At 45.0% G+C, this 20,948-nt stretch overlaps 1 protein-coding gene across 1 annotated transcript in view; it reads left to right on the plus strand.

The window, feature by feature from the left end:
* The first annotated feature begins 14,011 nt into the window (after positions 1-14,011).
* ESCO2 (establishment of sister chromatid cohesion N-acetyltransferase 2) overlaps positions 14,012-20,948 on the plus strand; it is a 28,836-nt gene continuing 21,899 nt past the window's right edge. The window contains exons 1-2 of the mRNA XM_074989063.1: positions 14,012-14,077; positions 16,583-17,600. Of these exons, the coding sequence (XP_074845164.1) occupies positions 14,025-14,077; positions 16,583-17,600 (1,071 nt within the window). The 5' untranslated portion in view covers positions 14,012-14,024. The remainder of the gene's footprint in view (positions 14,078-16,582; positions 17,601-20,948) is intronic.

The following is a 20,948-nucleotide window of genomic DNA, read 5'->3' on the forward strand; positions in this document are numbered from 1 at the left end:
CATTCCCATGTAGCTGGACTCCGGCTTCAGGGGTCCCTGCATGCTGGTCTACAGGGCAAAGAGTATGCAGCAAGTGGACAAACTAGCTGGAAGGATGGAAATGGATGGGGAGATTGAGAAACAGTAAAACCAACAGTTCAGCAAAAAAGCAGAAACTGTTTATCAATTGGAGATGCTGGGACTGACACAGCTGGATTTACTGAACAAGGCATGCCGAGTGCCTCGCCCCCTCAGGGCTCCTGTGTCTTCAGTAATATGAAGTATATAAAACGCTCATCTTCCAAATTGTCAGCCTGTATGTCCCGGGGACATTTTTTGGCTGAGGAAGATGTGATGCGACTATCTCGGTCAGTCACAGTGGAGTGCTGGAGGCTGTCCATTTGGGAGCAACAAGGGAATGCATGCTACTTGCTTTCTGTCCACTTCTACCAGCAGAGAGAAATGGGCCAGTCCGGCATAATCATTTCCTTGGCTCAGTGAAATGGTTCTCAGGAAATGCAGGATTTCTACTTAGCCCTTTCTACTTTCCTTTGCAGCATGGAATTTTACTAGAATAATTCCCTTTTTACTTCTTACTCTGTATTGTGGCAAATTTGGGAGAACAGTACCTAGGAATGCATAATCCCAGCCCCAGAACTTTTACAGTGGAATTACACAAGCATGTAAAGCAACACATGATTTTACAAGCATGGCAGAGTACAGAGCAAGCTGACAGGTAAAAATACTTGGCCCAGAGTAAGCTACAGTTTTATAGGACAGTAACATTCCATAGTACCAAAACAAAGAGCAGTCAAGTAGCACTTTAAAGACTAGCAAAATCGTTTATTAGGTGAGCTTTCGTGGACAGACCCACTTCTTCAGAAGAAGTGGGTCTGTCCCACGAAAGCTCACCTAATAAACGATTTTGCTAGTCTTTAAAGTGCTACTTGACTGCTTTTTGTTTTGATAGTGTATAGACTAGCATGGCTTCCTCTCTGTTACTATTCCATAGTATGTTTGCAATTGATCCTGTGTTATAAGCCTGCTAAATAAAGTTGTCTTTTGTATATGGGACCTATTACACTGAGGATTTTAAAAATAGGTTTTAAAAATTTCAATCTGAAACTTTAACAACTTCGAGGTAATTGAAGTAAAGTATTGGGCCAATGACTTTGGGGAAAAGAGACAAGCTTTCTTTGCTACAGAGCTCTACTTCAGGTCTGGGAACCAGATCCTCAGAACCTTACATCTAAATACAAGGTGGAACAAATGGCTCAGCATAAGTAGTTATCACATATTCTAATGGACAAGGTAGATGAGGAGACATCTTCTATAGGATCAGTTTCTGTTGGTGGAGAGAGACAAGCTTTCAAGTTCTCACCAGCAGAAGTTGGTCTAATAAAAGATACTATCTCACTTACCTTCTGTCCTTCACTGCGGGGATGTCTCTACTGATTCTGATGCCCTTTGCAGCTGTGTGTTTTGTGCAGTTGCAGGGATGGCCCTGCTTGACTGCATACAGCTGTGATGGACTGAGAGGTCAGATATGCCAGGACTGTTCTGTGAGACGTGTATGCCCACAGGCCGTAGCATGTTTTTGTCTTTTTTGTGTGTGAGTTCATTAAAGAGTGTTATGATCGTTGGGCTTTCACTGGGGCGTTTAATGCCCTGGTGTGATACACCACCTGAGTTTCCTCCAAGCCACATGGCCGCACAGCAGGCTATTAAGGGCCATGCAGGCATGCAGCCACAGGAGTCCAGGAGAGGACAGAGAGAGGAGGTGGACGTCGGACAAGTTGGGGTGTGCAGGGCTGTAGTGGGGAGAGATGCCTCTCCCATATCCCCAGCGCTGGAGCAGTTCTTTGCCCGTGAGAACTTACGCTCCAAAACATCTGTTCGTCTATAAGGTGCCACAGGACTTCTAGTTGTCAGTCAGGAGCAGTGCCTCCTTGCCAAAGCAGTTCAGGGTTACAGTGCATTCATTTCTGCTAGTTTCACAGGAGGTAAGTTAGGGTAAAACTTGGCTGTCAAAACCCTCACATTCCTGGGAAAGGGTGAGAAAGCGGGGCTTACCCATGAATATTCATGACCTAATAAATGTGTTAGCCTCTAAGGTGTCACAACACTGCTTGTTATTTTTAAGAGTTAAAAGATTAGAACCTATTTAAGATCACTAATTACAAATGCAATCACTTCTGATATCTTCTAGAAAACCACTGGAAGTGCAAAAAAGCACGTGGCAAGATATACATGGATTTGTATCACTAGCTGCAGTTTTATACCAGCACAGAAAGTAGGTGTCATTTAAATGATTGCCTCTAAAGCTAAGTTTTCAACTATAAAAAGCAGTCAAGTAGCACTTTAAAGACTAGCAAAATAGTTTATTAGGTGAGCTTTCGTGGGACAGACCCACTTCTTCAGACCATAGCCAGACCAGAACAGACTCAATGGTCTGAAGAAGTGGGTCTGTCCCACGAAAGCTCACCTAATAAACTATTTTGCTAGTCTTTAAAGTGCTACTTGAGTGCTTTTTGTTTTGATAGTGTATAGACTAGCATGGGTCCCTCTCTGTTACTTTTCAACTACAGTATAACAAACACTATCGTCAATCAGTAAGAGAGGGAGCCGTGCTAGTCCATATACTACCAAAACAAAAAAGCAGTCAAGTAGCACTTTAAAGACGAACAAAATAATTTATTAGGTGACCTTTCATGGGACAGACCCGCTTCTTCTGTCCCACGAAAGCTCACCTAATAAATTATTTTGTTCGTCTTTAAAGTGCTACTTGACTGCTTTTTTGTTTTTGTCACCAATCAGTATGACCACAGAAGTCTGTGCTGCCTTAAATTCGGTTGGGCATGCACTCTGTTCTAAAGATTTCTATTAATCATCCGGAAAAATTCCATATATCAGCACAAACCAAATGCCAATAAGTCTGCCATTAAAACAAGGCAGTGAAAAACATTAGGTATGGGGAGAGAGAAACTGAGAATTTCTGTACAGTTTGATTCCTGTTTGTCAACATTTTAAGAACAAAAAGGCATGTTGAAATGTGAAAAACACTGATCATCTGTAGTAAGAAGCTACTGCCAAATCTATGCTACCCTAAAAAGTAATTTAGCTCCCTCTGCTGGTTTTATGGTGTTCCTGGACACACCCTGGCATCACAAGCAGGAATGCTCAATCAAGCAAGCTGTTAGAGAACCTGTGATAAAATATCTAGTCTGCTGCAGGGAGACCTCTTCGAGGATTGAACTCACAAGCCTGGGGTTACAAAGCCAATGCTTTAGCAGGAAGAACAGATACAGCTCTGTTTTCAAATAGAAGAAGAAAGATTTGGTAGGATAAGCTTATTTAAAGGAACTGTTAAATCTTGAGCTTGTTCTGGTCTGGCTATGGTCTGAAGAAGTGGGTCTGTCCCAAGAAAGCTCATCACCTAATAAATTATTTTGTTAGTCTTTAAAGTGCTACTTGACTGCTTTTTTGTTCCATTAATACTATAAATGTCCATACAGATATCTTTAAATATATGAAAAGCAACAAGGAGTCCTGTGGCACCTTATAGACAAACATATATTCTGGAGCATACGCTTTCGTGGGCAAAGACCCGCTTTCTCAGATGCGTCTGACAAAGTGGGTCTTTGCCCATGAAAGCTTATGCTCCAAAATATGTTAGTCTATAAGGTGCCACAGGACTTCTTGTTGTTTTTGAAGATACAGCCTAACACGGCTCCCTCTCTAATACTTGTCACCATTTAAAGACTTAAAAAGCAAACACTAGTGATGCTATAGTGATGTCATGTTGTTTATTTTTTTAAGTCATCTTCAGTGTGGGAGGTAGGACAAAGTTTTTAAAATTATAGATTGTCTCATTTGTGTTGGTAAACCTGCGTTTGAGGAAGTAAAGATTAAAGCTTCTGTGTTGGACTTCCAGAAGCACTGTGTGTTTGCTTACCTCTCCTTCACTGGTGTCCGTGGAAAAACTACGTGGGAGCAAAGCTAACCCAATGCTGACTGATTTCAAAACATAACCCACTCCACATAACCAAGTATGTTGACAGCACCTCACATTCAAGCCATTTGAATTTAAATAGCAGGGCTCACCCCAACGCTTTGCCTCAGCCCTTATCCTTCTCCCCACCCTCATTCTGAACCGCCTGACCCCACTCCCAGCAGATGATTTCACCTCCATGTTGGTGCACATAACAAAATTCCTTACACATGCGAATGTATCAGAGGCAACCTTGTAGAGGGTACATGGATCTCAAAAGGAGTCCTGAGGGGGGATACTTGTCACTGTAGTGGTGGACACATGTCTGCAGATTCTATAATTGTTTAATGATACTCCGTGGAGCTGGAAGATGACATTTGAGAGCATGTAACTGGGTGTTTTTTTTTTATCTGTATGGAAGCAAGTTCCTGTGGGGTATTTAGATGTCCTGTTCCATTCTGCATCCTACTCTTCTGGTGGAGTATATTTGTTGATTGGAGGTAGTTTTACGTGTGTTGTGGATGTGACCCCTGACTTTCTCCACAGAGCATAATCTACGGTATCTGAGGATGTGGCCGTAGATAACAGATTACTTGGCATGCTTGTGGTGGTTACTGGATCTGAGAAAGTAAATGTAGCGATCTGTGGCTTTTTTGTATATAACTGGCTGTAGGGGTCTATTTTGAAGCGAATTGTTGTGCCCAGGAAGTTGATGCTGCTCTGTCGTGTTCTAGAGGAGTCTGATGGAGGGTGATGGTTGTTGCAGTTGTGGTGAAAACCGATAAAGGATATTTCCATGTCCAAAGGATGAAAATGTTATTGCTTGATTCCAGGTAGCTAATTGATTTCATGGTGCAGTTGCCCAGAAACTCTTCCTCTAGGGACCCATGAGGAGGATGGTGTATTGGGGAGCCGCCCTACGAATCAAGAGTTAGAATATGTGTTAACATTTGCTGAACTTTTTGTTCTACCTTGTATTTAGCGCTCACGCTCTGAGTACTATTCCCAGATGTGAAGAAGAGCTCTGTGTAGCTCAAAAGCTTGTCACCAGGAGAAGTTGGTCCAATAAAGGATTTTACTTCTTGTGCCTTGTCTCTCTGAAACCCTGGAGCCAGCGTGTCTACAACGCTACAAACAACAATTTATGGCTGTTTTTTTTCCTGTGCAACACAGCAACTTTATTTCCTATTTTGCTTTGGGTTATGCATTTTGCTTTTTGTTTGGAAATAACCACCATTCACATCCCATTTTGTTAATTTCTGACTTGGGGTGGGACCATTTAAATGCTCAGGAAATAATAAGCACAGCCATCTGATGAACAAAAAACCTCCTAAGAGTTAAGGACATATTTTAAAGGAGCTAATCTCCAAGCTTTCTAAGAAGAATTTGGTAAATGTTAACAGATTTGGGAGCTGATGGAGCTGCATGCCTCAGGAAACTGGTATATTTTACCTCTAGGTGGATGGTCTAAATTACAATGCCAAAGGCGAAACCAATGGGAAGTCAATAAGCTTTCACTAAGATTGAGGCTTGATCTTCAGATTAAGGAGGTAGTCTGCAATAGAAGAATTAGCACATGGAAGGGTCCTGTTATAAACACAGAAACACAGAATCACAGGGCTGGAAGGGACCTCAGGAGGTCATCTAGTCCAGCCCCCTGCTACAAGCAGGATCAACCCCCACTAAGTCATCCCAGCCAGGACCTTGTCCAGCTGGGACTTAAAAACCTCAAGGGATGGAGAATCCACCACCTCTCTAGGCAACGCATTCCAATGCTTCACCACCCTCCTGGTGAAGTAGTTTTTCCTAATATCTAACCTACACCTCTCCCTCTTCAACTCCTGACCATTACTCCTTGTTCTGCCATCTGACACCACTGAGAACAGTTTCTCACCCTCCTTTTTAGAGCTCCCCTTCAGGAAGTTGAAGGCTGCTATTAAATCACCCCTAAGTCTTCTCTTCTGTAAACTAAACAAGCCCAAGTCCCTCAGCCTGTCCTCATAGGTCTTGTGCTCCAGCCCCTTAATCATTTTTGTTGCCCTTCACTGAACCTGCTCCAGCAAATCCACCTCCTTTTTATACTGGGGGGCCCAAAACTGGACACAGTTTTCCAGATGTGGCCTCAGCAGTGCTGAATAGAGGGGAACAACCACTTCTCTGGATCTGCTCAAATGCTCCTCCTAATGCACCCTACTATGCCATTAGCCTTCTTGGCTACAAGGGCACACTGTTTACTCATATCCAGCCTTTCATCCACCATAACCCCTAGGTCCCTTTCCATCATACTGCTGCTGAGCCATTTGGTCCCCATCCTGTAACAATGCTTGGGATTCTTCCGCCCCAGGTGCATGACTCTACACTTCTCCTTATTGAACCGCATCAGATTTCTTTTGCCTGGCATGTTACTGTACCGTGCTTGCTATGGCCCCATATCAGGGAAGCCAACAAATGTTCCTTCTAATTATTCTATCCACGTGTGGAATAATTTTTGTTTTGTGCACCAGGGCACATGCCAATGTGCACCACCAGTAGAAACACATGCCGCTGGCTTTGGGTGGCTGAGGGCGCTCTGCTAAGCAGCTGGGCAGCACCTCAGTCTCTCCTGGGTGGTCTCCCATGTGTTTCAGCTTACAGGGAACAGCGCTGCCAACTGCCAGTAAATTCAGAGGGTTAGCGGAGTTAGTCTGTATCTTCAAAAGCAACAACAAGTCCTGTGGCACCTTACAGATTAACAGATATTTTGGAGCATAAGTTTTTGTGGGCAAAGACCCGTTTCATTAGCTGCACGAGTGGGAGGTTCCATAGGAGGGTTTAAATATATGGGCCTATGAAAAGGAGGGAGCTGCAGTCAAGGGGAGGGCCAGAGTTGACAAGGTCTGTTCAGTCGGGGAGGATGTGGCCCATTATCAGCAGTTAATGTGGAGTTGTGAACATCAAGAGCTGAGAAACTGCTTTTGTAATTGGCCAGCCACTCCCAGTCTCTGTTCAATCCTTGGTTGGTGGGATCAAATTTGCAAATGAATTGCAGCTCTGCCGCTTCTCTTTGGAGTCTGTTTTTAAAGTGTTTTTGTTGCAGGGGGGCTACTCTTAAATCTGTCACTGAGTCTGTATCTACACGGGCACAAATCTTTGAAATAGCCTTATTTCGAAGATTACTAATGAGGCGCTGAATTGAATATTCAGCACCTCCTTAGCATTAGGATGCTTCCGGCTGCGGCGCTTCGAAAGCGTGTGGCTCAGCACAGCTACGTGGGTGTCCTTTTCGAAAGGACCCCGCACCTTTTGAAATTGCCTGATTCTGATCAGTGAGCAGGATAAGGGGATTTTGAAAGGTGCGGGGTCCTTTCAAAAAGGACCCCCGTGTAGCCATGCTGAGCCGCACACTTTCGAAAGCGACGCTTTCAAAGCGTCATGGCCAGAAGCATCCTAATGCTAAAGAGGTACTGAATATTCAATTCAGTGCCTCATTAGTAATCTTCGAAATGGCCATTAGCATGGCTATTTTGAAGATTTGTGCCCGTGTAGACACACCCTGAGTGTCCAGGGAGATTGAAGTGTTCTCCTACAGGCTTTTGTATGTTACTGTTCCTGATATCTGATTTGTGTCCATTTATTCTTTCATGGAGAGTAGTAAATTCACAAAGTAAATTCACAAACAGTATGTAAAAAAGGTCTGAAATTGGACCTGTCCGTAAAATACGCGCACATATTTGGATATCAATAGATAACCATGCTTTGTAGTGCAGCTGAGGAGTCACCAGTGCCCAACCACAGAGCAGTTCCCAGGAGTCTACGATTCCTGAATCAGGGCAGGGAGGGGAATTCTCTGGGTGGGAACTGCTCTTCTCTTCCTCTGGCTTTGAACTCCTTCAGCCTCATTGGCATTGGCACAGCAGAAACTTTTAGTGGGCGTGCATACAGCATGCACCCCCAGCCAGGCTCCCCGCAGCTGGAGCTTAGGGTGGGGTACAACAGGCAGGCACAGCAGCCTCTCAGAGGCTCCCTGTTGGTAAGTGATGGTGCGGTGCTCACTTACATACAAGAAATAACCTGCCCACTCGTCTGCTGGAAGGGGTCTGGAATAGCTACTAAAGCAACAGTGGACAATGTAGGTGATTGCAAAGAACCTGAAGGATGCTGCCGTGCTTAATATATCAGTTAAGCTAGTGGAACCACTGACAGGCAGACTCAAAACCGGGACTTCTGGCACTTCATGTAGGAGCCACTACTACTGCTTAACCCTTGTACGCTTGGTGAAGCATAGGCCAGCTCCAAGTCTCCTCCACTTCTGTCTGTCTTGGGACAAAACTTCTAGCTGGCTCCAGGTGCGCCCCATTTGTTGTCCTCCAGTCTCAGTAGACCTTCTCCATGTTGTCTGAGGTCTTCCGCTTTTGCATACTAACAGAGGTAGCCGTGTTAGTCTGTACTCCAGCAAAACAAAACAGCAGAAATGTAGCGCTTCAAAGATTAACAAAATTATTTTTTTGGTGATGAGCTGTCCCACGAAAGTTCATCATCAAATAAATTATTTTGTTAGTCTTTAAAGTGCTACATTTCTGCTGTTTCCTCTTTTGTGTTTTCCTTGCAGTTTGCATATGAGAGTTTGACGAACTGTGCTGGATGATGGTTTTCTGAGAGTTATGGCCTAGCTATCCCCACTTTCTTCTCTTGATTTGAATGTCACTTGGTTCTTGGCCTGCTCTGTTCCAAAGCTCCTCATTTGTGACAAAGTCTCATCACTTGATGTGAAGGATGTACCTTGGGCATCTATTTATGAATCACATCTGTAGATTGTGATCTGAAGAGTTTTTAGCACGCCAGGTTTCACATCCATACAAGAGGCCACTTCACATTTCTGTTAAAGATCTGCAGTTCCATCTTTGCAGATATTATTTGTGAACTCTATATGGGAGGGAGAGTCTTGAATGCAGCTGTTTTTTCCCCTGTCCTGGCATTGACATCCTTATCTATTCCTCCATGTATGCCCATAATACTCCCCAAGTAGGTGAACTGCCATAACAGTTGGAGCAAAAAGCCAGCTGTCTCTCAGCTAAGGCTGGAGAAGAGACTTTTTCCTTCTTTGTGTAAGTGGACTTAGGTGCCACTCCATGGGACAGTGACCCACACCCTGTAGGTGTGTGTGTTACACGAGCACAATAACAGACTAACAATTATAGACTAACAGATATTTTAGAGCATAAGCTTTTGTGGGCAAAGATTCGCTTTGTCAGGTGTAGCTGCCGAAGTGGGTCTTTGCCCACGGAAGCTTCTGCTCCAAAAAATCTCAGTCAGTCTGTCAAGCGCCACAGGACTTCTTGTTATTCTTTTGCAGATGCTCACCAACACAGCAACCCCTCTGGCACTTGACACTAGGACGATAACGATGCATGGAGAAAAACACCGTCTGTTGTTCACTTTTGTCCTTCTGAGCCGCCTTTATGTTAAATAAGCGCCTGTCAAAAAAGACGGTCTGTCCATAAGTTTTGTGAATACTGTCCTTAAAACTTATTTTCAGCAGCGGCCACCCCTCCCCGCATGCCACGCTGCAGGGACTGCAGACGCCAACATGCAACCCTCTGCTCTGCGCGTCCTACTATAACCTTTTTCTGCCCCAGCGTACAATGCAGCCCTGCGCCGGCGTTGTGCCGCAAACGGACTACAGCTACCAGCAAGCATTGCGACCGCCTTTTTCCTGCGGTGCATGGTGGGAGTTGCAGTGTCCTCCGCGGAGTGCTGCGCGTGCGTTCCAGAGTTCTCATTGGTTGGCAGGCGGAAGACCGTGGGGGCGTGTCTCCCTGAGGAGCTCTTGGCCAATGGACGTGGGGGAGGGTTGTCGAATGACGGCAGATGTGCCCAATGGAAGCTGGCCTAGCCGGCGGTGGGGGCGGGGCAGAGCGCCGCGAAGGAGCCCGCGCGGATTTGAAGGAGAGGCGGTTGGCGGGGGCTGAGGCGCGGCAGCGGCGCTGAGGTGATTTTGCCCCGCGCGCGGCGGGACTGAGGGCCGCTCTCGGGGACTGAGGTCAGCGGCGACCGGACGGGATCGGCAGCGTCGTTGCCCGCGGGGCTGCCTCGGGCGCGGGAAATACCCTCCCTACAGCCGTGCCACGCGTGGGGCGGGCAGCGCCCATCTCGGCGATCGCTGTCCCGCCGGCGGCGGGGAAGGGGGGGGGGGCTTCCTCCCGGGCCCCTCTGGGAGCCAGGCGGGTCCGGCCCAGGCGCTGCGGGGTGATGCCTGAGCAGGGAGTCGGGGGACCGTCGCGTCCACAGGGGGTGGACTTTGCCCTCTGCTGATGGGCTCCAGCGCCCCCTCCCCCCGCCTCTGCCTCAGCTTCGCTCCACACTTGTCCCCTTCATCCTCTGGGCCTTTGGGTCCTTTGCGCCCCCCCCCCCATTCTGTGTCCTGACCCCTTTTTTCGTATTATCTCCCCCCACCCCCGAATATTCCCGGCGCCCCACTGGCTGTGTCTCCACTTGTGGCGTATCCAGGCACTGTGTGCTCAGCTCCTGGGAACAGAAAACAGCCCTGTGCTACGCGCCTTCGCCCCCAGGGCGCATATCCTGCACGTGGCTTCACAATATTCAGACCGCCCCGCCCCCCCCATCTATGCTGCGGTGATCAGCGATGCAGTGTCCTGTTACCTCCCCCGCCAGAGCTTTTGGGTGTGGTCTAAAGCTACTGGTGGTAGTCTGCCCCTGCTATCGGTAACAGAGAGGTGGCCCTGTAAGTCTGTACTCCAACAAAACAAAGCCGCAGAAATGTAGCACTTTAAAGACTAACAACGATTTATTCGGTGATGAGCTTTTATGGGACTGTCAGTGTAGATGTAGCCATTGTTCACGGCACTGGTGTGTTTTAACCTGCTCCTTCTCCCCCTAAGTGTCTGTCTAGCTTATTTAGATTGTAAGATCTTCCAATCAATGACCGTTGCCTCTGTTAATAAATGCTGAGCATGTTGGGGTTTTATTCTTGGTTGGTCCTTAGCTGCTACAGTAATGAGCAATAATGAATTGCTCATGAACACCTTTTCTCTTTCTTCTCTTCCCATCCCCATTATGTACCTGATCTGGCTTACCGTATGAAGAAATAAAAGTGGAAGATTGTAGCCATCTTTATCCTTTCTGCACTTTTTTAGCTATTACATGTGTTCAAAGAGGAAAGTTTTAAAAAATGGGAAAATAAAATTGCAAGCATGGGCCAAGGTGGTAAAGCACTGCTTGCTTGCAAAGTAACTCTCAACTGTGGACCAAATAGTGGTACAGGGTAGTAGGCATCCTTCAGTCTGCATAGACTATGGATCGCGCCCTTTATTGCTTCAATTGAGGACTTCATTTACAGCGTCTACTGTGACTATGAAGACCCACACAAGAGTGACAGTCCTTGCTGCATCTCTTGCAGATGTAGTGGGTGTCTGGCAAGTCCTTAGTGTGCTTTCTGTGCGCTCACTTCTCCTCTGCTAGCTGTCTGATCCTCATCTCGCCCTTCTGAAGGCCCTTGTGTAACCCCTGCCTCCATCTGCTGCGGTCGTCTGCTAGTTCTTCCCAGTTGTCCAGCTCGATGTCTACCTCTCTGAGGTCTCTCTTGCAGACATCTTTGTAACCCAACTGGGGGCGTCTGGGAGGTCTTTTGCCAGAGGCTAGCTCACCATACAGGATGTCTTTTGGAATCCTTCCATCATTCATCCTGTGGACGTGGTCAAGCCAGCGGAGCTGACGCTGCCTGAGGAGGGTGTGCATGGTTGGGATTCCAGCTTGCTCGAGGACGGCTGTGTTGGTCACTCTGTCCTTCCATGATATTCCAAGGATGTGCCTGAGGCAGCGCAAGTGGAAGATGTTCAGCCTCTTTTCCTGGCGGGCATACAGGGTCCAAGTCTCGCTGCCATAAAGGAGGGTGCTGAGGATGCAGGCTTTGTAGACTTGCATTTTGGTGTGAGTGTACAGCTTGTTGTTATTCCACACTCTCTTGCTGAGTCTGGACAGAGTTGTGGCCGCTTTTCCAATCCTCCTATTTAGCTCAGTGTCCAACGACAGGGTGTCAGTGATGGTGGACCCGAGGTAAACAAACTTGTGGATGACCTCTAACGTATAGTTGTCAATGCTGATTGATGGGGATTCAGCAACGTCACTGGTAAACTGTTAACTCGCGTCATCCTTGGCAGACTCCAGAAGATTGCTGAGAGGGTGTACCCCGAATCGCAGTGCGGATTCCACGCAGAGAGGTCTACCGTTGACATGGTTTTCTCTCTAAGGCAGCTGCAGGAGAAGTGCAGGGAGCAGAGGAAGCCACTCTACATAGCCTTCATCGACCTGACCAAGGCCTTTGACTTGGTCAGCAGGGATGGTCTGTTCAAACTGCTCCACAAGATAGGCTGTCCTCCATGGTTACTCAAGATGATCCAGTCGTTCCATGAAGACATGAGAGGACCATCCAATATGACGGCGCATTATCGGATGCTTTCAGAATCAGGAGCGGTGTCAAACAAGGATGCGTGCTTGCTCCGACATTGTTCGGGATCTTCTTCGCGCTCCTCCTGAAGCATGCCTTTGGATCTTCAACAGAGGGCATCTTGCTGCACACAAGATCTGATGGGAAACTGTTTAATCTTGCAAGGCTGAAAGCTAAGTCTAAGGTGCGGGAAGTCCTCATCAGAGACATGCTGTTAGCAGACAATGCTGCTGTAGTGTCTCACACAGAAGACCAGCTTCAAAAACTGCTGGATCAGTTCTCCAAAGCGTGCAAGGACTTTTGGCTTACCATCAGCCTAAAGAAGACAAACATAGTGGTACAGGGAAGAGCAAGTGAGAAAGGCAGAATGCTACTGTCTCTCTCTGGAGTAATAATTGTACCTGTTAGTTCTTCTGTCTTCAGATGCCTTGTCATCTCTCATATTGAAATAGTAAGACCTTTTAGTTTTAGAAAGAAGACAAACATGGACGTGACAGAGATGCAAAACTAATAATGCAAACTAAGTAAATTGGGCACTTGTGCTCTTGTCTTATGGGTAGGATAAATAGACATAAATTGCAGTACAGGAAATTTGAAACATAAAGGGAAATACTTATTCACCCAATGTCTGACTAATTTTAGCCACAATCTTAAGAAGATTAAAAAATTTGTATTTCCATATAGATATGGAAAATATCCAAAATCCTATTACGATAGCAATCTTTTTATTATACAGATTATAAAGCCTCATGCTTTCAAGTACATGTGAACTGATGCGGGTCAGGAGGAATCTCCTTTTATTGGCAGATTAATCAACAATTGTACCTTAGTTCAGAGGAAGAAACTTGAACTATGTAATACTGGTCTCCATTAAAGATAGGATGCTTGACTACAGAGATCACTGTCTAAACTGGGATTTCAGTTCTTATGTGTCATAAGGGACAGCTAATGTTAACAAATTTCCCTAGCACCATTGTAATTTCATCTTTGTTGTGGCTGAAGCCAAATTTGGGAAACACCATTTAAGCATTTCTGTTACATGGTTTGGCTCTATTTATGCTGTTTTTCCAAATTCCTAACTTTACTGTAGTCTTATAATACCAAAATCAATAAACTGTGTAAAAGACTTTTTAGGCAAACTCTCATTATACAATAAACATATGTTTAGGTTTAGTGATGTATTTTTATGGGGCATGTTAGAAATGGCCTTTAATTTAGCTTTAAGACTTATTGGAGCCTTTTTTCTTCTTCTTGTTTCGTCAAAAAGACTTTGTCATAAACGCTTTCTGCTTGATGTTTCTCGTGTGATCTCCTGTCAAAAGATGATATTTTTTTCTGGAAAATTTGAGTTTAATGAGCCATTAAATATGGGAGACAAAAGATCTCTGGAAATTAGGTAGGAACAGTCACTTTTCCTTTAAATGTTGTTTCTTGAAAAATCAAAAGCTTGCTTTAGAAACTAGTGGAAAGTCAATTTTTTAGACTGATATGCATGTTGAGACTATTTTAAAGAGTGAATGAATGTTGTATCATAATAGTTATATTTGTATGTAACATAACTTCATAAACTGTGTCTTCAAATATGTTCTCGTTTTCAGGCACTTTATTGAGATGGCAACTGTTACTCCAAGAAAAAGAAATCGCAGTTCTACTAGCTCTGATAGGTATGTTTTAACTATTCATAATTTTGTCTTTTTTGTTTGTTACACTGAAAACAAATTACTTTAAAGCTTAACTTCATGTACTGAGAATAGAAGAAATGTTTTAACTCTTTCAGTGCTTGTGGTATGAGATAAATTAATTTGAGTGGCTTTTTCATTCTTTTCTAATGCGTAGTATGGGGATGGCCAACCAGTTGGAAGCAAAGAGCCAAAACAGCTGTGGATAACGTGTCAAGAACCATCTATTTTATTTATATTTAGACATAGAGATTAAAAACAAATGTCTCAGTGCCCTCCCCCTTCCCCAGAGCCAGGCCCCCCCAGCTACCTACTCTAACCTAATGCTCACCCCTCCCTGAGAGCCAGGCACCCTCAGCCTTCCTGCTTTAACCCAATGCCCTCCCCCGCCTCCTGACTGGATCTCAATTCTAGCAGCCCACTGGAGCTGCTGCCAGGCACTTCTCCCACCAAGCGGTGGGGCACTTGCACAGAGTGGCGGACAGCACTACCAATGTGCAGCTCTAACCAGGAGCTGCATTTAATTGCTCAAAGAGCCATGGGTTGGCCACCCCGGCATAGTACTTCAAAGTGTACTGAGCAGCTTGACAGTTTTTTTTAAAGTGGAAAGAAATCCTAAGCTGTAAAAGATTCTACATCTCATTGACTACAGTAGACCCCGACTTATGCAGAGGTTGCATAAGTTGAATTTGCTCATAACTCAGGAGCCAGGAAACTGACTGGCTCAGTAGTATCGGTCAGTTTCCAGACTCCTGGGTGCCAGGTTCCAGGCCTCCTCTTCTCTTTGTCCTGGTGTCCTTCCTGGTGCCCGCCCCCGCCCCCCCCAGAGATAGGAAACTGGCCAGCACCAAGGCTGGGCAGTTTCCTGGCTCTCTCAGTGAGGTGGGCTCACTGCCACTCTGGGAGCCAGGTGCACCATCTTCGTGGTTTCCCCCAGCTCAGGGAAGCCAGTGGGGGACAAACAGCCGCAGAGCAGCTTTTAGTCGTGCTTAACTCATGTTAGTGCAAGTTAAATGCAACTCAAAATCGTGCATTTCGGGGGCTTACTGTATATAGACTTAAACAATTTCTGTAATTTGAATGTGAATATGCAGGCTTAAATTTATGATAAAAAGATGAAACTGACAGACTTCTGCAAGTCTGGGTTAGTGGGGCAACAACCTACTGGCTTGCTCAAGAGTGGCATTTAATCTTATTTCAAAATCACTTGTATTTAGTACTGTACCTTTTTAGATAGCATTTGCAAATGGCAAGACTCGCTCCCATTCCTAATGAGGTCACAAGGTGGTTCCATTATTTAATTATAATGTAAAAGTATAAGATACTTTAAAAGGAGAAATATTAGTGAATTAGCTGCTTTACATTGAATCGAGTGACTTAGTAATTATTTTATATTCCATTTTGATGGGAGTAAATTGTGTATTTTTGTGTTTTGGTTTTAAATTTTGACACTAAGCTCTCAGTCCTACACTGAGTTCTGCGGGGCTGGACATTTTGCCTGCATGAGGCCACATTGACTTTAGGGCCTAAGTGTTTAAAGGGACATTGGATGTTGGAATTTTAGTGAACTTAAAAAAAATTAAAAGTAATTTCAGGTAGTAAACTTGCTGACATTATCATGCTTTTTTCTGCTGTGCAATGGACATGTAGAAACAGGGAAAATTGTACACAAAGATCTGTTGAGTGCATAAAATATTCAAAAATAAAAGGAAATATAATTTTTCGTTGTTCTTTTAGTTGTAGTAATCAGGTATTAAAAATTGGAAGTGCAATTTGAGTTACTTTTAAATGAATGATGAAGATCTACAATTTTTTTGCACTGTTTAAGAGAATATAAGATGTAAAATGTTCTTGAATATCTAGTGGCAGAATTGTGCTGCTTGTGATTAATCAGGATGTAAATTGGCAGTTATCTTGCCTACAATACAGCTGCTTTAGCAGCACAGCTACATACCATAAAGGCAACTGACTGAAAGGGTTTTTCTGCAGGTATAGAACATCCAAAGAATGGTAGCTACATTGACTGATGATAACGTCTGTCAACACAGCTGTGTCTATACTGGGGGTTAGGTCAGGATAACTGTGTCACTCAGAGGTGTGAATATTTTTTTCACGCTTCTGATTGAGATGGCTATGACAGCCTAACTTTCAAGTGCAGAGCAGCCTTTAATTCAGGTAGGAAGAAAAGATTTGTGACAGGGGAAAAGTCCTAGACCCTGTACTGCCCTTTGTCCATATTTGCAGCTCCCAGTGACATTTACAGAAACTGTGGATGGAAGATAGTGTGTCCAGCTCTTCATTTGGGTGTTTGAGTACTACATTGAGGGTGATACGAAAAACCCTAAATATTCTCCTCTATTGGTAGATATTGACAGAACCTGTCACACTAAAATTTTAATGAACGGAACCATAATTATGTTTGAAAGATTCTCCAATAGGTATGACAGGGAAATGTTGATATTTATTTATTTATTTATTTTATTTTCGCAGCATGTTCTTAGCACTTGGGACTCCAGCAAAAAAATTGATGATGGACATCAGTATGGGTCTGTCTCCAGTCAAGACATGCACAAATCATACCTTTGCTTCTCAGACAAAACATTCATCTAGATTTAGTGATGAGGATAAAGAAAACCATACTTCACCTCTGAAATTCTCCATGTCAGGGAAGCTTGATAATTCCCCACTTCAGATAGCCAGCACCCCAATGGCAGCATGTAGGGAGTTCTTGGGTAAAATGTCTCCAAAATCTGGTTCCCCATACAAGCCCATTGTGCCCGCTGCATCCTTCTACAGCAAAGAAAAGCGGTACCTCACCCCACTGGAGAGGAAGTTGGTAAATGAAAGCCGCCCTCTTAGTTATAGGGACAATGATGGAGACCTCCCCAGTGCCAGTAGGACAGAGAAAGTACAGGGAAATATGAACCTCATCGGGAATGCAAGGTCAAAAACATCCAAACGTCAGACTAATTCTAGGCACTCCAAGACTTCACCAAGAAACTTCAAGAAAGCCAAGGTAGATATAGCCCTTGTCAAACCTGTTGTGGAAAAAGAGAACAATGTTCACTCAATTGAAAAAAAAATGGAGACTCCTTTCCGAGTCCTAAGTATGAAAGTGAAACCTCTGCTGAAACTCCAGATGGGAGCAGCATTCTTTTCCACTGGGAAGAAGTCCCACTTTGGTTCTAAAAAGCTGCCTTCAGGCCTTAAATCCCCCCAGTTTCTCTCTAGCTCTGCAGCAGTGGGTGGCCTACTGACACCATCAGGAGACACAGAGTTTCATTCAGATGATAAAAACAAACTTGACAAGGCCAGTGAGGTGTCAAAACATGCAAATGTGACCCAGAAGGGGAATGACGATAGGGAGAAACCGTCCAATAGCATAAATCAAGAGAAGGAAGTTGTTCATGAATCGAAGGGCTTGCTGAAGAAAATTGAATCTATTCCATTCAGTCACTCTGGTTCCTCAAAGCCCTCGATCCCAGAGGAGACCGACACAAGGAACCTGGTAAGTAGCAATGGGAATGTCACTTAAGATATTTGTGTATACAGCAAGGATGTAGTTGCATTGCTAGCTCTACTCATTCTGAGGCATGCCGAAGGCATATGATATATTAAGCAAGGCATGTTTGAGAGCTGTATCAGAGAGAAGGTATTCCTTAAAGATTTCCTTCTCGTTCATGTGACCGTAAGCAGTAACTAGAAAACTATTTGTCAGTGAGATTTTGAATTCCTGAGCATGTGGATGTTGTGTAGTAGGGAAACACTGAAACTAATAAATATGCGCTTTGACCTCCTGCGTCCCCACCCAAGGGGGTGAAACTAAACCCAAGCCTCTCATGCTTAAGTAAAACAGTACCAGTATGTTTTACTGAGCTGGTCTCCATCCAAACATTTTAATTGCTGTCAGGTGATTAAAAAAAACTAATTACCACTGTTTAGCAATAATTTGTCCAATGTATACAGGATTTCCTGTAAGTGCCCTGTTCATACAAGTGATGAACTATGCTACTCCAGGAAAGAGTGCCATGGAAAATCTCAGCCCCTGAAAAAACATCCAGGATGCGTGCTTCTGTTTTTGCCAACTTACTTCTCTCTCTTTCTACGGCCTTCTGGGTCATCTGTTTAACCTTCCAAACAAGCAAGGTCCAGTGCCTGGCACACAGATGTCTCATTTTCCCTTCCCATCACTTAATCAAAGTCTCTCTTGGCACTGTGCCAGGCTGCAGCTGGGAGGGGGAGATGGAATGCTGTGCCCTGTATGGGCTCACTCCTGGGTACCTTCTGCATAAAGCCAAGTCCCTCCTGCGTTTTCCCCTGTTTGAAGCAGGACACTCAGTGCCCCCCCCCCGCCCCTGCCCCAGGAGGAGGGAGAGCAGCTGTGAAGGCTGCGAGCCAGAGGTTTCCTGCAGTCACCAGGAGGGACCTTGTGGTTGGCAGCTCCTGGCATGCTGGTGCTGTGGGGCCAGAGATGTACTTGAGTGGGCTGGCTGCCCACCACCCACCCCAGCTGCACGCCAGGGTCAAAACTCTGTGCAGTGGTGGTGGAGGGCCTCCTGCGCTTTCTTGCTGCTGATTAGAGCAGAGGGGCAGAGATGAAAATAACCAGCAGCGTGGCAGCAGTGCAAGTGGTGGGCTCTAAGGAGCGTCTGAGGCCATGGAGCACAGCAGCCTGCTGCTGCAGCAGAAAGTGGCAGAAACCTGGTAGGGCAGCATGGGGCAAAGTGGGGTGGTACAGCCACCTTCCCCGCATTGGGATCCCCCTTATTACCTGGGATAGTCCATCAGAAAAACTGAAACCACCACTCTGCTGCCATGCCTCCACCTCTCCACCTCTAGGTCTCAGCAGCTGGCAAGCACTTCCCCCCCCCGCCCTGCCCAGGCTCTGCCTGCCCAGTCAGCTCCCAGCAGAGCTCCATAGGGGTGCAAACTAGGGCTCTCAGTTAATGCAGGTAAATTTTTTTTTAATGTGTTAAGTCTGCCCTGCATTAATTGCAGGTGTTAACATGTTGACAGTCTTAATTTTAACCTTTTTGCTTCTGAGGATGGTGCCTCATCAGTACAAAGAAAAGGAGCAGTGTTCGGCTTGCTACTTCTGGGGGTGGGAGAGAGGATATTCTGTACAACTCTTCCCTAAAGATCTCTGTAGAAGATACCCTCTTCTAGAGAGGTGCTGTAGTTCTGCCTTTCACTCACCAGGGGCTGCTGTGGCACCAGAACAGAGCAGATATCACACTGGCAGTAGCTTCTGGCTGCATTCCTCACGGTAACCTTCTCATGGGGACAGGTTAGGATGCAGAAGAAACAGAGTGGAACACAGAAGGCTGCAGGGAGATCATCTAGACTGGGGTTCAGAAGGGCTTGTGGTGGGGACAGACTGGGGCAGAGGCAGAATGGGGATAGGGGTTCCAGATCAACAGATGGGGCAATGGATGACAAACACATTGCAGGGAGGAGTATGGGGACACATGGGAAGTGCAGTGCAAGGTCTGATGGGGCAGATATTCCTGACTGGGAGAAGATAGTGGTCAGCCAATTTCTGCATAGGGAGGGCTCCTCAACTCCCAAACAGTTCTCCCCTCCCTGCAAAATCTATTCCAGGCTTCTTGCACTCACACACAGCTCCTCTCCAGGTTCACTCCTAGGCTCTTTCAGAGCAGTTACATCCCTCTTCCTCAGCTCCTCCATTATCCTGGACTCCCCCAAGCCTTTTCACCATTTCTGAGGGTTATGGGAAATAAGTGTTTAGTTTAAATGAATGATTACTAAAAGTTGTGTATTATGCATAATATGGAATCTGTCAAAATTTTTTCCTGAATCTTTTTTACTATCTGTATTGTTATAAGTATCGGAGAGGTAGCCGTGTGAGTCTGTATCTTCCAGAACAACAAGAAATCCTGTGGCACCTTTATAGACTAACAGGTATTTTGGAGCATAAGCTTTCATGGGCGAAGACCTGCTTCGTCAGATGCCACAGGACTCTTTGTTGTGTTGTTATAAACATAGTTGCTATCAATTATTTTAATTTTAAAATATCTAGCTATCATGATTGTATTTGACATGTTGCCTTACAGACAGATTTGCAGAATTTTAAAATATTTTGAAGAAAGTGTAAATTTTTGGTGCAGAATTCCAGGAATCACTTGTTAAGCCCTGGCACTTTGTTCAGTGCTGTACGTGAGAGGAGATGTTGCGAGAGAGGCCAAGGCCAAACACATGGACTGTGGCTACACTAGGCCAAAACTTTGAAATGGCCATTTCGAAGATTACTAATGAGGCACTGAATTGAATACTCAGCGCCTCGTTAGCATTAGGATGCTTCCAGCCATGGCACTTCAAAAGCAGTGCTTTTGAACGGGCGCAGCTACACGGGGGTCCTTTTCAAAAGAACGCCACGCATTTCAAAATCCCTTTATTCCCCTCAGCTGAGGGGAATAAGGGGATTTCGAAATGCACACTTCATTAGTAATTTTCTATGAGCCATGGAATGCTCTGATGTGTTCTGTGGCAGGCTAAGGAAAGGATTTTTATCTGCTGTGTGCAGAATAAACCAATGTAGGAAGGTGGGCATTGGGGAGGCCAAAGAGGAGGAGGTTGCATACTAAAGAAGGGTGATATTTAAAATGATGAATTGTTTTACCCAAACTTTTTCAAAAGTGTAGTGATTTTTGGGTACATCCATGTCAGGTTGTACAACATAAGATACTTTATAACTAGGCCTTTGAAAAGTGGGGCCTCTAACTCTAGCGACAGAGTAAGGGTGTGACTCTTAAAAACATAGCTTCTATGAGGATCAAAAGCATGTTCGGTGTTCAAATAGTAATTTAAAAATGGATTTTTGAAAACCATGCTGACT

Source organism: Carettochelys insculpta, chromosome 3 (assembly GCF_033958435.1).
Source record: "Carettochelys insculpta isolate YL-2023 chromosome 3, ASM3395843v1, whole genome shotgun sequence".
NCBI lineage: Eukaryota > Metazoa > Chordata > Testudines > Carettochelyidae > Carettochelys > Carettochelys insculpta.